General features: G+C 47.2%; 1 protein-coding gene across 1 annotated transcript in view; it reads left to right on the forward strand.

Moving 5' to 3' along the window:
* The first annotated feature begins 1614 nt into the window (after positions 1 to 1614).
* LOC139047739 (uncharacterized) overlaps positions 1615 to 14358 on the forward strand; it is a 42071-nt gene continuing 29327 nt past the window's right edge. Inside the window, exon 1 of the mRNA XM_070521757.1 lies at positions 1615 to 2187. Coding sequence (XP_070377858.1) covers positions 2127 to 2187 — 61 coding nt within the window. The 5' untranslated portion in view covers positions 1615 to 2126. The remainder of the gene's footprint in view (positions 2188 to 14358) is intronic.

Raw genomic sequence — 14358 nt, forward strand, 5'->3', positions numbered from 1 at the left:
TAAAGTGCTTTCTCACAGTGGCGCATATGCGCTGCATGTGTAAGAACGCGCACACGCCATGCACTTCTCAAGTTTATCCAGTGGCCGACGTATATGCAAGGCTTCTTTTTTTTGTCGATACTATTTATTCCTTATGACCGGTCGCAGTGAGTGGCCGATACTGGCGGTATCAAAGGGGGGGGGGGGGGGGCGTTATGCCAGCCAATGACGAAGGACAAAGGGAATATAAAATCAAAAGAATGATTACATAATGTGTGGCTCCAGGAATAGGACCCCGTCACGCGCAGCGCGCCATCGGAAGCGTGGAGATTGAAAAAGTCATGATGTATCTCCATTTAAAAAGGCGTTTTTGACTACGTGGGGACTTAATTTTAATCGAATAAACGTCGAATAATAATGACTAAAATATTGCACGAGTGAAATATTCATGCGGACGCTTGGCTTAACGTAGTGCCTTTTTAGTACTTTTCTTTTTCTTTAAAGAACAAAGTAAAATAAATCAGTGCACTGAATTTCACAGGCTTTTCGATAGCTGAATGAAGGCTTTCTCAATTGAACACCGCACTCGCTGCCTATCGTGTCTGTCGCTCACCTAGAGGCGGTAGTGCGGCAGTGCAGCAGCAAGCCGCTCAGCGTGATGTCATTTTCGCTTGGTTTATTTTCAGTATAGACAGTTAGTCATCGTATGAGCTAAGACTCTGGTGCACCAGAAATGAGTGAGCGGAAGTGCACAGTGGGCAGCCAATACAACAGGGAACACGCGCTGAGAGAATATGCTAAAGAGGCTGTAGATGCTTTCCATAAATAATGCAGTAGCAGCCAGTGCACAATGAGTCGTCGGCCTGACTTTGTATCCCGACAGGTTCGAAGAAGTGCTTTATATGAACCGTGCCTGGCGCTGGCAAAACAACGCTCGCATCGAAATGAGTCCACGCACCGGGTTCTCGTGACTATGTTTCACTCCGATTCTATGTGCACGACGGCCTTGCCATTCCGCAAAGCGATAAAGCTATGGAACGCTACATAGCTTCCTGTTAAGTCACGAAACAAACAGACGCACGATCGCAAAGGCGTCACCTACTGTTTTGTAAACACGGGGGCATAGCGGAGGTACATTTCCAGCGATCACTCATCCTTGCCGGAGAGGAGGATCATCAAAGCGCGCTGGCCGTTGCACGTGTTGCCGTGCGCGAGCGTGCTAGCGTCCAGGCGGAACTGTTTCTGCAGCGCGCAGGGTCGGTTGTTTACCGAGGCACGACCGCTGCGTAAGCACCAGCGCGGACCGCTGAAAACCGGCGCGTTCCGAGAAGGCTTTCGGCGAGGCCGGCGTAGCGCAGGTGACAACGCGCTTCCACCTCGGCGCCGCACGTCAACGCACCTTGCGGCATCCGACGCGCGTCCACCGCTCCCAGGCAGCGCACTTCCTGAAGCGCCTTCTTCGGATGGGCCTTCGCAAGCTGGCCGCGAGGGCTCGGAGAACTGTTCGGTGGGCGCCGAGCAACATCCGTGGGAACACAATGCGAACCGCTGCCTCTCCAACCACAGCCCGATAAGAGAACGCGCTTCCTTGCGCCGCGCACGTCAGCAAAGGCGTACAAACAGTTCAAGCTGGCCGGGAAGAGCAGCGGCGGCGACGACGACGTGAGCCCCGACGTCAGCGGTGTAGCGCTCGCACCCGGAAGCCACCGTCGCGGGAAAGTTTGAAAAAGGGGTGCGCGCGATAAGCGGTAGCAAAAAAGCGTCGCCGTTCGTTCCAAGCGCCAGTGTCACATCGCCTACGGAACCGTGCGGAGTGCATCGAGCCTCGTGGGGCATCTACGTAGCCGCTGCGCGTGTTTTTTTCCCCGCGCCGATTTCGAGCCCTCCCTCCGGCCGTGCCGAGGAGAGGAGTCGCAGAAAAGAGAAGTGCGCCGAACCCGAGCAGCGCGCGGGTAATTTTCGACAGGAAGGGAGAGGGACCGACACGCGGGAGGAGAGCGCACGGACGGCCGCTGTCCGGAGTCCCACCGAAACGTCAGTCGCACAGAGGCAGCGGTCAGGCTCGGACTTGTGCGCCCCCCCGGGTCGTCGTGCCAGCGAGTCGGCCTCTGCAGCCTCCTTTGGACGAGCACGCCGCCGTGACCACGATGCGCGGAGGCGCCGGAGCAACCATCATCCTCCTGCTGCTGCGACTCGCCGTCGCTCAAGGTCAGTCTGCCCGAGAGCCTTTTCTCTCGACCGGGGCTTTAAGACTGCGGGTCGCGCGGTCGCCACGGTCTCTCACCTCTGCACTTGGGCACAGGTGGGAAGAGCGCTGGCGCGGGAGTGTGTGTGTGGAGGGGACGGGGGGGGGGGGGCGCTTACACGACCATGGCCACATGGCTGAGCATCCCCTAGTGAATACGCCCATTCTCTTGCCTGACTGCGCTTATCATTTGAGTTCACTTCTAGCCACTGTGGCTCAGTGGTTAAGACGTTCCACTGCTGAGAACGAGGTCGCGGGTTCGATTAGCGGCTGCGGAGGCTGCATTCATATTGGGGCGCGATTATTGTGTGCTGATATTTTGAATAACATTAAAAAACGCCATGTTGATCAAAACTAATTTGAAGCCCTCTTCCACGGCGTCTCTCATATGGCTGGTACGTGTTGCTTCCGGACCCTAAGTCCTACCACTTCTTACTATTCATAATACTTCTTGATTTCCACCAAGAATATTCATTAGACTTAGTCAAAAGTTGCATGATAGTTCATCTGGTCAGGATAACTTAAAAATTACGTCTTTTACCAAAGACACGGTCAACATACAAAGTGATGCTTGTTAATATTTCTCTCATCGTGCGGTTAACCTACAAATCGAGGTCACCTTTAAAAAAACAACTATACAGTGAGTTGATTTTGACATAACGAAACAATTGAGCTTTAGTGCCGTTGTTACCACGGTTAAAATTAAAAACTTGCCTACAGAATTCATACAGAGGCCGTGGATCACATGCATTTAGGCACCTCCTAACTGACCCTGCGGTGAAAGTTCATGCTCTCATCGGCGTCGTTCGCGCAGATTATTTTCCATTTCGCTAAATAATTAATGCGGGTATAGACTCTGGCATCTCCGTGTCGGTAATGCGAACTTTCGGGCGTGTTATCTTTAGCATCATTTCTTGTGTGTGTGTTCAGCTCGCTGAATACCACAGGAAAAAACGGTTTCGCATCAGCGTTATCAGCACCATGCATACTCGGTCCCTGCCGCCTAGTTCTTCCGCAATACCATGGATCTGGACCGGTACTCACAAAAAGCTCTTACGCTAAAATCGTTTGTAAGAGAAACATTTGGACCAATTCTGATGTTGGACATTATTATTAGCGAATACGGCCATCCAACGACAAAGAGCGCTGACGAACTAAGAGCTTTGTGAATTCTGTCCCTGTAGCTTTCAGCCCGCACCTGCACAGCCACTAATTGGTTCAAATTCACAAAACTCTTCATTCGTAAATGCATGCTCTTTGCCAATGGATGGCCGCCTTCGCTGATAATATCTCCAGCATCAGGATTGGCTGGAATTAGCTCTTACGAAGAGATCGAGCGTCAGAGGCTTTTGTGAATACGGGTCATTATCTTTCTGGCACTTTTTCTATTCATAGAACAGTGCCGTGTCACAGAAGCACTAACTAGTGACATCATCATCAGCCTGGCTTTCGCCCACTGCAGGGCAAAGGCCTCTCCCATACTTCTACAACTACCCCGGTCATCACCACCGTCACTAACTAGTGACGGTGGTGCCTTATTCAATTAGGAAGTTCATTTTTCTGCGTAATTTTTCCGTGCCGCTAAACTACGCTTGTTGTTCGCTCGTACGGAGCGCGAGAGATGCGCCATGGCCACATTTCTCGGTATGGCTGTTTGGACAGCTGAATGCAGCTCCATAAGTCACGCACAGCAACGTAGTGGGTTTCGCCTTTGAATATTTATCGTCTTCGGAAAGCCCATATGACAGAGCGGTTCTCTTTATAGCATAGTCTCCCTTTACGCGGTCGTTACTCACCGTGTTACGAGTAACGGCACTCGTCGAATGAAAAATTATGCCGGTCTATATACAGAAGCGGGAAGAGCGGCTGCCAGCTTAGATCTGACATTTGTATATCGGACGTTGGAGGTTCAGACCAGTTTCGGTGAACGTGCAACTAAAGGGCCGAGCAATGGAGTTTCTAGTGTCGTTACATATTCCTAGTTAGCAAAAAGAATTGTCGAGCGCAGCGTTGAAGGTTATCATGAAGCCTTGCACGGAATATTCAGCTAGGGGTGCTGCTTTGTGCGTTATGCGTTCAAGGAGCGTAAAAAAGGGCGAGTGCCAATGCTCTTAAAAAGTGACTCCGTGCAGTTGGCAAAGGAGGGGCGTGTAGGGTGTTTCCCAAGTAGACCACGCTTAGGATATTTCGCAATCGTTTAACGGGTAAGATTTAATTGCGGTATACAGAAGACACGCTCCGCTTGTACATGAACTACAAGAGCGAAAACAGCTGCTGCTATAGCAGTTATGCCAGAAAAGATGCTTGTTGCGGAGCGTCAATTTATTCGTATGTATAAAGCATTGATTATGATAACGAGCTCGTCGCTTCGGAAGCGTGCTGTAAGAAACTATATATACATATATATATACATATATATATACATATATATATATATATATATATATATATATATATATATATATATATATATATATATATATATATATATATATATATATATATATATATATATATATATATATATATATGAGAATATCAACGTCCCAACCGGCTGCATGATTGGCTGTGAGGCATGAGGCTTAGCGCGGTCGCAACTAATGCGCCTTTTAACGCAAATGGAAATCATATGGTGTCTGCATTTCGTCTTTACCAAAATGTGGCGGCCTTGCCCGGCTGTTCAAGTGAATAAGCGCGGGATGCGGCGTATCTGCCTTGTGCTTCATGTTGGCGATTCGGTAATTCTGTTTTTCTTCCGATATTCGTTATTTTGCTTGTTACTGTAACTGCACATAGCTCCCACTGCGCTTGTACGCCACTAGGGGCGCAAAGAGAAAGCGAAAGACAGAAAAAAAAAACGTGGGATAGGTTGCAGGAGATGCATATGTGGGCTCTACTAAGTGCATACAGAACGCCACAAGGTGCTCTCAGTCAGTGGGTGAACATAGATGTTGTCAAAAACTGGCGGTGATTAATGAAAAAAATCGCATATATATATATATATATATATATATATATATATATATATATATATATATATATATATATATATCCAGTAAAAAGAACAAAGGAATAGGACATTTGAAGGGAATATTCCGGAGTACTGTGGACGAGCTCCGTGGCGGATTTTTTTCTCGCCACCTGGCCATGCGAGAAAAAAAGCTCCGGTTACGTGAAAATCCTATAGTTTAGGAGCCCTGCCCTGTAGCCTCACAGAGACGTACCTTCAACATCTAAATTTCAAGGTCACCGTTCGCGTTGGGAGAAAGATCTCACTAAAAAAAAATGAAAGCCAAGCATAAGAGAGACGACATTAGTCTTCCTTCCTTCCGTTCTCTCTCCCTTTTTTCCCTTTGTATATATATATCCATGCGCTTCTTTTTTGTCAGCTTCGTACATTACTAGGAATTTAGCCGCGCAACTAGTGCTCTCTCTGCTTGCTTCGGTCGGTAGCAAACCGGAGGTGGTCTCTCTTTTGGCGAACAATGCCGCTACCCAATGACATCAAAGTTCACGCTTCGTTGTTTGAAAAAAAAAAGAAATAAGAACAAAGGACAAAGCACAGCGAAATAATGTTTTTTCTAGCGGCACTGCGGGCTCGACTTTGTTTTTCTGTGTTACGTGCAAGGCCTCTCTCTTTTCCTTTTTGCTTTGTTCGCGTTGAATCAAAGCACTGATGATCTCTCTGCAGTCACTGTTGATGGATACCCATTCTTCCTGGTGTATACTGTATACTACGTTCGGTTGTGCTTAGTGTCAGAGAGAGAGAGAGAGAGAGGCGTAATATTATCCTCCTCTACCACTCCGTGAGGAACGCAGCAATGCGACCGCTCAACGCGCCCGTCATTGGAGACATCCGAAGCGGGTTCACGCCGCCCTCACCCCACAATGCTGCCCTCCAATCTCGGTCCTCGGCGAAAGGGTCAATGATACCCGTCTGCGCCGCGCGACGCGGCCTCAGCCTACACCGGAACGGATCCTCAGTGTTCTCTGGGGAACTGACCGGCCGACCGACTCATCTGCAGAAGCAAAAGAAACAGGCCCTGCGGCGACTTGTCTCGTCGTGGTCAGCGTTTCTTCCTCCTGTACAGCCGCTGCTATCAGGTGTTTCTATCTGGCTTGTTCGTGGCGCGTGAAGAGCGCAAGGAAGAAAAAGGCAAATGACATGCTTTGGAAAGCAGCAACACGCAAACACTAGGAAAATAGGGGATCCGCCTTTGAAAGGAGGAGGGGGGGGATGAGGGGAGGTGGTTTGAAGGTTGGGTTGGAAGCAGAGAAGTTGTGCGCTCGTTGTTGACTCTCGCTACGGATGGCGGTTACCAGCATAGCACGATATCGGTCGTAACCACATGTACTTAAATAGACGTGGGTGTTGTCTCACAGCCCCTATAGACATACAGGTTGATGGATGAAACGACGCACGCAACAAACACCGACGCGTCCGCACACAAAAAACTGGAGGACGCTTAAGCTTCCCCTTTAAGAGGGGAACTCGATAGCATTCAAAGACCCCTGACTGCAGCTTATGTAACCGTAATGTTTACCAAAAAACACTGGCAGCGAACTCTATGCACGAAGGCGAGCTTTCTGGTAAGAACGCGGCCTCTTGTGTAGGCCGATCCCGGTGATAGTACACAGCCACGCCAAAATATTTACATCATTTTCAGGTTTCTGTTGTTGTTCGACACTTAATATTCCAGTCTGAGAATATTGAACATAAAAGACACGCGCTGTCGGTGTTTTGTTTCATGACATTTGTTTGTAGGCTGTCGTTCTCAAAATTCCGAGGTATAACTTCGTCCAGAATGTAAGACAAGGTATGAGCAACTTTAATGACATAATGGTGTGGCAGTATAACCCGCATATACCGCATGCCATATCGCAAGGCGTGGCATATACATAAACCTAAATATGTACGGAAATTTTCGCTCACGGGCATCACAGACAACTGCGTCGAAAGCGGCGCCGGACGCCGACACCGGATTTTCTTTGACACTGGGCCCTTAACGCCCCCGCGTTAAAATCTATCCAGAAGGTCTGATCAGGACTCTACACCAGCAAAACCTCTCAAAGATAGTCGCTAATTTTGAATCCTCTGTGTATAGATTTTGTAAGGTGAACTGAATGTAACTTAGGAGTCAATTTGTGCAGAAGCTAAGTCGTTAAGGAAGCAAGATGTTTCCTACACTGATATCACCAAGTGAAGCGTCAATGGACATCGCTAGCAACGCAATATGCTGAAACGAAGCTTGGAGTAGAAGTGTTGGCGGCGACGTATTGAGAGCTCGTGCTTGACGGAAATGTATTAGAGCAATTATCGCACTTCGATTGACTGCGCGTTGGCTGAACAGCTACTCAGTAGGCGTCGCTGGTGGCCATGTGACTTCAACACCTACGCAACACGGTGTGATAACGGCAATGCATGCGCGTCAAACTAGAAATTGCTAATGTTTCCATGTCACACTTCCATATTCTGGGAATCAAGAAAGCTGTGTTAAGCCAGCGTGCTATACCAGTGAACGGTAGAGGTATAGCCAACCCAAGTGGCTTGTTCATGTCATAGGACCCTTGCGTGCCCAAGCAGCAGCGTCGGCTGTGCTGCGCATGCGTAGAAACAAAACTCTGCTTGAACCCTGTTGCATGCATGCATGCAAACTTGAAAATAGTATTTCCTAACTTCTGTTTACATGTAGCCGTATTACAATGCTTGGTGACGTGTAAGTCTTGTCTTACCGAAAACGCTATAGGACGTGCTGTTAGAGGGACTGATCGAGCTCTGGATTCATAAAGCCGTTAGTGTTGCGGACACTCTGGACGCCGGCAACTGGTGGCAGTGAGCAAGATGATGTCGAAACGCTGGCTATAATGACAAAATGTTGTTAAATAAATTATTTTTGTCGATCTTCCCAGATGCCTACAATTTGTAGTTGCCATTATGATATTCTTCTTAGATGCACCTGTCAGAAAATTGGAAACATTGTTGCTTTCTGTCTGACGCTACGCATAATTCGTTCAGAAAAGAACGTGGACGGGAAGGCAGCTGCAGGCCTCGTGCGGCTTTACCTCAGTTTGGCTTGGCTGCTGCGGCGGCGGTTCCATAAGATAAGCAAACAGGTAGCCAGGCCGTAACACGCAGTTCCGCCACGGAATGCCTATCCTTGCGAAGAATAAGCTGGTGCTGACTTAAGGCTTGCCAAGCGTGTTTTGTCGTTTGTGTGCAACGCGATAGTACGCTGCGCGGGATAATGTCTGGTTGGCTGGGACAAACTACGGCCAAAACGTTCCTCAGATCCGGATATCAGGAAGGGTGCCAGGAAAGGTTGCGACGGCCTCCCGAACCCGCGCGTGTGCGATACGAGACGACTCTAGTGGAACCAACTGAGCTGCGACAGTCTCACTGTAGACCCCGTAATTTGTCTCTAGTCGTTTTCTGTGCGCATGCGCGTGCAACCTTGATGATAAATTGTGCACCACGGATGACAGTTGTATTGCAATGCGCTGGCACGAGCGATAAAATTTATCTTGTTTTCGCTCGTTGAGAGGCGCATCAGCTTAAGAAGGAAGCGCCAGCTTATTTATTTACCTCTTGCCCATCAGTTCGGTGGTCTGAAAAGCAGCAGTGGGTGCAAATACAGTTCCTCGGCATTTTTCTTTTGGATAAAGCAGCCCCAGGATGCTGAGAGAATAGGAATGCAAAGCACAGGCAAAAGACTGAGACTCCAGAGAGCGCAGAGTCCAATGAGTTATTTTCCTCGAAGACCCCGCGCGCGTTTCGGGCGGCGTGGCCCGCAAACTACTTCGCCAAACGCGCGCGCACCGCATAGTTAAGCCGCGGCAGATGCAACGAGGCAAAGCGTGTGGCTTTGAAGTACCAGACGCGCGTTATCCATTACGGTGCCGTTGAAAAGTCACGCATTCGTGAGTTAATCGGGTATCTTTTGCGGCCATCTCCACCCCAAAGAGGCACTCAGCTTTACCTTCTCATTTTTTTTTTGGGGGGGGGGGGGGGCAGTAACCAGAGGACTTCGACGAAGACTTCGCCGTGCGCTGCCCTCCTCGCGCGGGGCCAGTTCTTCGAACGTGGTTGAAGCGGCGGGCCTGTAGGCTGGGAAAGGGGGCTGGCGACCTTGCCGGTGGTGTTCAGCTGGAAGCCGCGCCACTGGCCTTGAGGGAACTGGCGCCCTCTGCACGGGCTCAGGAAGCGACCAGGACGAAGCCATATAGGAACGGGCGCACCGCACCTATACACAAGGAGCGCACGCGTGTACGCGAATCGCGCCTCGGCGCTCTACGAAAGCCCCCTTTTCTTTACGCTATGCCCGGGTGCAGCGCGGCACCTTCCGCGGAAAGCCGCGAACCACTTCGCAGTAATTTCGCTTTGCGTTGGCGGCTATTCGCTTTCCCAGGATTTGAGCCGCGCTGCGCAACCTAGGACGAGAAAGAAAAAAAAAAGATAAAGTAGAAGTGAGTGTAACATTTCACGAGCCTTCGAACGTTGTACCGGTTAAACCTCCGCAACGTGCACTGTGTGCCCACGTTGCGTGCGTCGGGTGCGCAAGGTGTCGGGTGCCTTGTACTCATTAGCCTCCTATATTGTTTGTTGTTTCGTTTTTTTCCCTATAGTGTAATTCGCCGCGCCATGAAACACTACTGTGAAGATTATCCAAAATTGTTGCCGTTTTCACTCAGTTTTTGTTGTCTTCTTTTTCGTTACTTCTCGGTTGAACGTTTACATAGCGCCGGTTGGCGCCATCGAGCGCAAAAGGAGAAAACCTTCCAAGGAAACACGGACGGTGCTCGCAAACACCGTCCGTGTTTGCGAGCACCGTGCCCAGCTTATGGTGCTAAGCAATAAAGCTTGATGTTTGCTGACTTCGTTTTGACCTCTGTGGGCATACAGTGCGGCGGCAACGTCGCGTCCTTGTTTTTCGGCCCTGCGTTACATGCGCGCGCGACCACTGCACTTGCCCTCGCTTGCGGCGACGCACTGAACAGCGTAGGCTCTAGACCAGGGGTTTCCAAACTCCGACCCGTGGCGGTGACCTGACTGGCAAGAGGTGGTCTGTCCAAAGTTTCTCCTCGCAAGGCCTCCCTGCGCCTTCTTCTCAGCGCGGAATGTCTCCGATATACCTTGGGCTATTGCGCTTCTTACTAGGAGCTCGCTTCACTGCGGCTAACATATCATACCGCGACGGCACCTTTTCAGAGGCAGTGCCGACGAATTAGGAGCCTGATACAACCATCAGGCGAGGAACGCGTGAAGCTTTGATTAGGCCGGTCCAGGTCAGAAGACAGGCCGAAGCTTTTTCGACTTCGCGCAAGCGCGCTGTGCTCAGAGAGCTTTCGCTAGCTATTCGCCCGAGAAACTACATCAAGTGGATAGCTGTAGTATGGTATGAAGTTCCTTTCTTCCTCAATTCACCTCAATTCAACTTCAATTCACAGCGTACATGGTTCGTTAACAGGGAAGACCACCTTCAAAGACTTAGACGAGGCAGTGTCGGCGTTTAGCTTTTGGCGAGGCAAGCAAAAATATGTCACAAATTGTGGGGGAAAACATGTCCAATGCCCAAGGGCAAATAATATAAGCTGCTGAAGCTTGCGGATTATCAAAACCAATGTTTCTGCACTGCATGATTCACGAGAAGGCCCTATGTGGGACTTATGTGGGCCCTATGTGGGAAGTGGGTGAGCATGTAGTGTGTTCTGAATCGTGTTGTTTCAGCTGTTAACGTTATGAAGTCGCATTGGCTTGATCATGACAAGTTCCGTAAATTTCTGAAGGCGAAGGAATCCGAGTTCGTTGACCTAATGCATTACACGGCAGTTCAGTGGTAGCGGAAAAGTTTCATCTCGCTTCTGTAACCTTACGTAATAAATAAAGTGCTCCTTGCACAGAAGGATCGCGTCTATAGCCACTACTGTGAATTTTCTGGCGGCTCTGGAAACTGTCCTGTTTTTGTCGGCTAAACGGACCACATAAGCGCACTGTGAAGCGGCAATGAGAGGTGCACCTCATTTGTGGCCTGTACGTGAACGTAAAAGGATTTAGGATAAAACTAGCTTTTTAGAAGCAACTGCAAAAATCGAAAGTTGGAGCGTTTTCACTGCTGTTCAAGAATTAGCGTGGATACTAATGAGGCATTTCGTTTTCTATTTGCGACAAGAATCCTTGGTGATATGCACACGAACTTTTGCGACCCATTATCTGATGCCACGAAGGAGGAACTACAAATTTTCCAAAATCTGTTTAGCCGCGATGTGGCTACACTGCCAGGTTCCTTTCAATTAGAAGCAAAAGAACTTGAAGCCAAAAGACCTTATTTAGGACAGATACAAAGAAGAAATTATAATTAATTTCTGTACGGTTCCCGAACATAAAGCAATTTACCAGCAGGTGCATGACAATTTTGGGCCCTATACCTACCTTCGCAAGCAAGCTTTCTCCATAACGAAGAATGGCAATTTGAGAGGCTAATTCACCTGACCAACATCTCAGTTTCCTGTCCATTATTGGCTCATCAGGCTTGTCACTATAGTTCACTGAAATAATGAAGTTAAAGCATCAGAATCACGACTCACATTAGCCCCCTTCCTACGTCTTGACAACGGTACGCAATTCACATATATTCAAATACTGTGCATTCTGATTAGTGCCTGGTGCGGTATATAGCTGTCATCACATGTTTCCCCATTTGAAAATATGTTAATATTATGTGAATGTAATGTATATATGTAAATATTTTCTCTCCCCCTTGAACTTTTTGGTGAGAATTCTACTCCACATTTTTTTTTTATTGGCGTTATTATTACCTTTGATATTTTTGTTTATCAACTGTTTCTGTTTTCAATATGTTGCTCTCTGTATGCGTTCCGATTCGTGTAATTCTGATTGTACAGTGTCTGTATATTGTACATTGCGCCCAGCGGCTCTCATCGATTTTAGCCGAAAATTTAAAGCCTTCGTAATTAAAGTAAATTCTCTTTCCGACCTCATGCATGTTCTGCTTCGCGCCTTGCTTCAGTGCGGTCGCACGATGTCACTGCCGTATGTACCATTTCTATTCATCTCCTGGTCTCTGTAATTATTGCGAAGTCCTTACGTGCTCTAGAATGCGTTTAAGTATGTTTGATGTGTTTGACGAAAACACAGCTATACATTGTGTTTTTTATGTAATTAGGCAGTTCCCACATAAATCACCTGTAACCGCCTGCCTCAGATCGATTTTTTTTATATCTCACTTGAAAACTTGCGATGGTAGCTTTATATTTAGGGCTTGACAATTTGGTCAATGATTATTAGTAATTTATTAGTGGCTGTCACGCCTAGCTTTTCAACCAGGTTAATCGGTTCAACCGCGCAACATCATTAGCTTAACTTTCCATTCTAAAGTGCCTGTGCGCACTTGAAGATATCTCATGCAGTGGCTCGTCTTCTTAAGGAATAAACTATCTGGTACGGCAGTGATTACTGTTCATAAATAGCGTACGGCAAACTATATCAAATAACGTTGCAAGGATGAGACCACAGAGAACCGAAATAAAAGGAGGTGACTTTTCAGCGTAACGTTTCTAAGCCTTATTTTATTAAAATAAGCCTGTACTCTAGTTTGCATGAATAGTATTTTCTCGCGACTCTTGAAAAGTAAACATTGTCAACGATAAAATAGAGCAATACGCAGGACGACAAACCAGAGGAAACATCACGATGAGTGCTCTCAGTCATGTGTACTGCGTTATATTATTCTTGACAATGCCACACCAACTGACTTACGCTTCTACACTACTGAAAGGTAAACAGTGCGCACATAAGTGAATACGGATTCTCAGAAACACAGCAGTTGAGGCAACGACACACCAGCAAAACAAAGGGCCCTTGTAAAGAATGGTGACACTTTCCAGACCACCTCAGTGCCCTGTAGATGCCTGTTTCGGGCAGATAGAATGGCGGCGAACATAACCCGGGAAATGAGAACAACGTTTTTTTTTTTTTTTTGCCACGACGACTGTTTAGTATTATTCCAAATGGATATACCAACGGTGACTTAACGCTAAAAGCGAAACTTTAGTCATAAAGCAGTTATTTCGCTTCTTTAGACGTTATGCCTCAAGGTCAACTCAAATAGTAAAGCTAAAAAATTATTTGGAAGAGCATGTCGTTTAAGTGGAATAATGTGTTTACGCTCAGTACCGTTGGTTATGTTTACCAATTGGAAACGCACGTCGATTAACATGAATAAAGTATTTAGCCTGCGGTCAGTATCGTCGATTATGTTTACGAATTGGGAAAACACATCTATTAACTTGAATAAAGTGTTCAGTCTATGGTCAGTACCGTTCTCAGTATTATTTGTATCTATTGTTCTCAGTATATGTCAGTATCTGTTTAATTGACTGATTTATTATTTATTAATTTATAAACTACCAATCTAAATTGATTAAAATTTATTACTTTCTACTTTGGTCTCCCTTTCAAAAGCACCCTTTCTGCTCTAAAATAAAAAGTCTCTAACATTAGTGTTTGTCTATACTTTAATTCATTCACCGTTCCCTCACGTACTTGTTCCCTCAAGTTTTCTGCCCCCGCCCCACCTGTATAACCGCCGGCTCCTTGGTCAATTTCCCGCAGTGGGCACATGGCATAATAGGAAGCAAGCAAATAGTTCTGGAGAAGAAGGCAGTGCCACTGTGATTGCTGTCGAAGTGAATTAGTTTTGAACCGGAAGAATCGCTGGTCTGCAAATTTGTTTTCTTCGTCAGACGTCTTGGTAATCATGGAACGCGCAATGGGTAAAACGTTCTCTCATCTAAGCAAAGCTTTTTATAGGTGGAACCAACTTGGGTGCACAGAGCCCTGGTACCACGCTGATTGCATGCATTTTCAAAGAGGGGGGGGGGGGGGACACCGGGAAGCGAGTAGTGACGCATCTCGAGTTCATGCATTTGTCATTTCACGCTTTGCGATCAAAACATTGGGCCAGTAAAGCGCCCGTGAGCCCCATCTTCTAAGCATGCCTTATATATATATATATATATATATATATATATATATATATATATATATATATATATATATATATGTAGTCGATTGCTTTGTGGCTTAGCATGAAACAAACTACAGCTTAATATACAGG

This window comes from Dermacentor albipictus, chromosome 1, assembly GCF_038994185.2.
Source record: "Dermacentor albipictus isolate Rhodes 1998 colony chromosome 1, USDA_Dalb.pri_finalv2, whole genome shotgun sequence".
In the NCBI taxonomy this organism is placed as follows: domain Eukaryota; kingdom Metazoa; phylum Arthropoda; class Arachnida; order Ixodida; family Ixodidae; genus Dermacentor; species Dermacentor albipictus.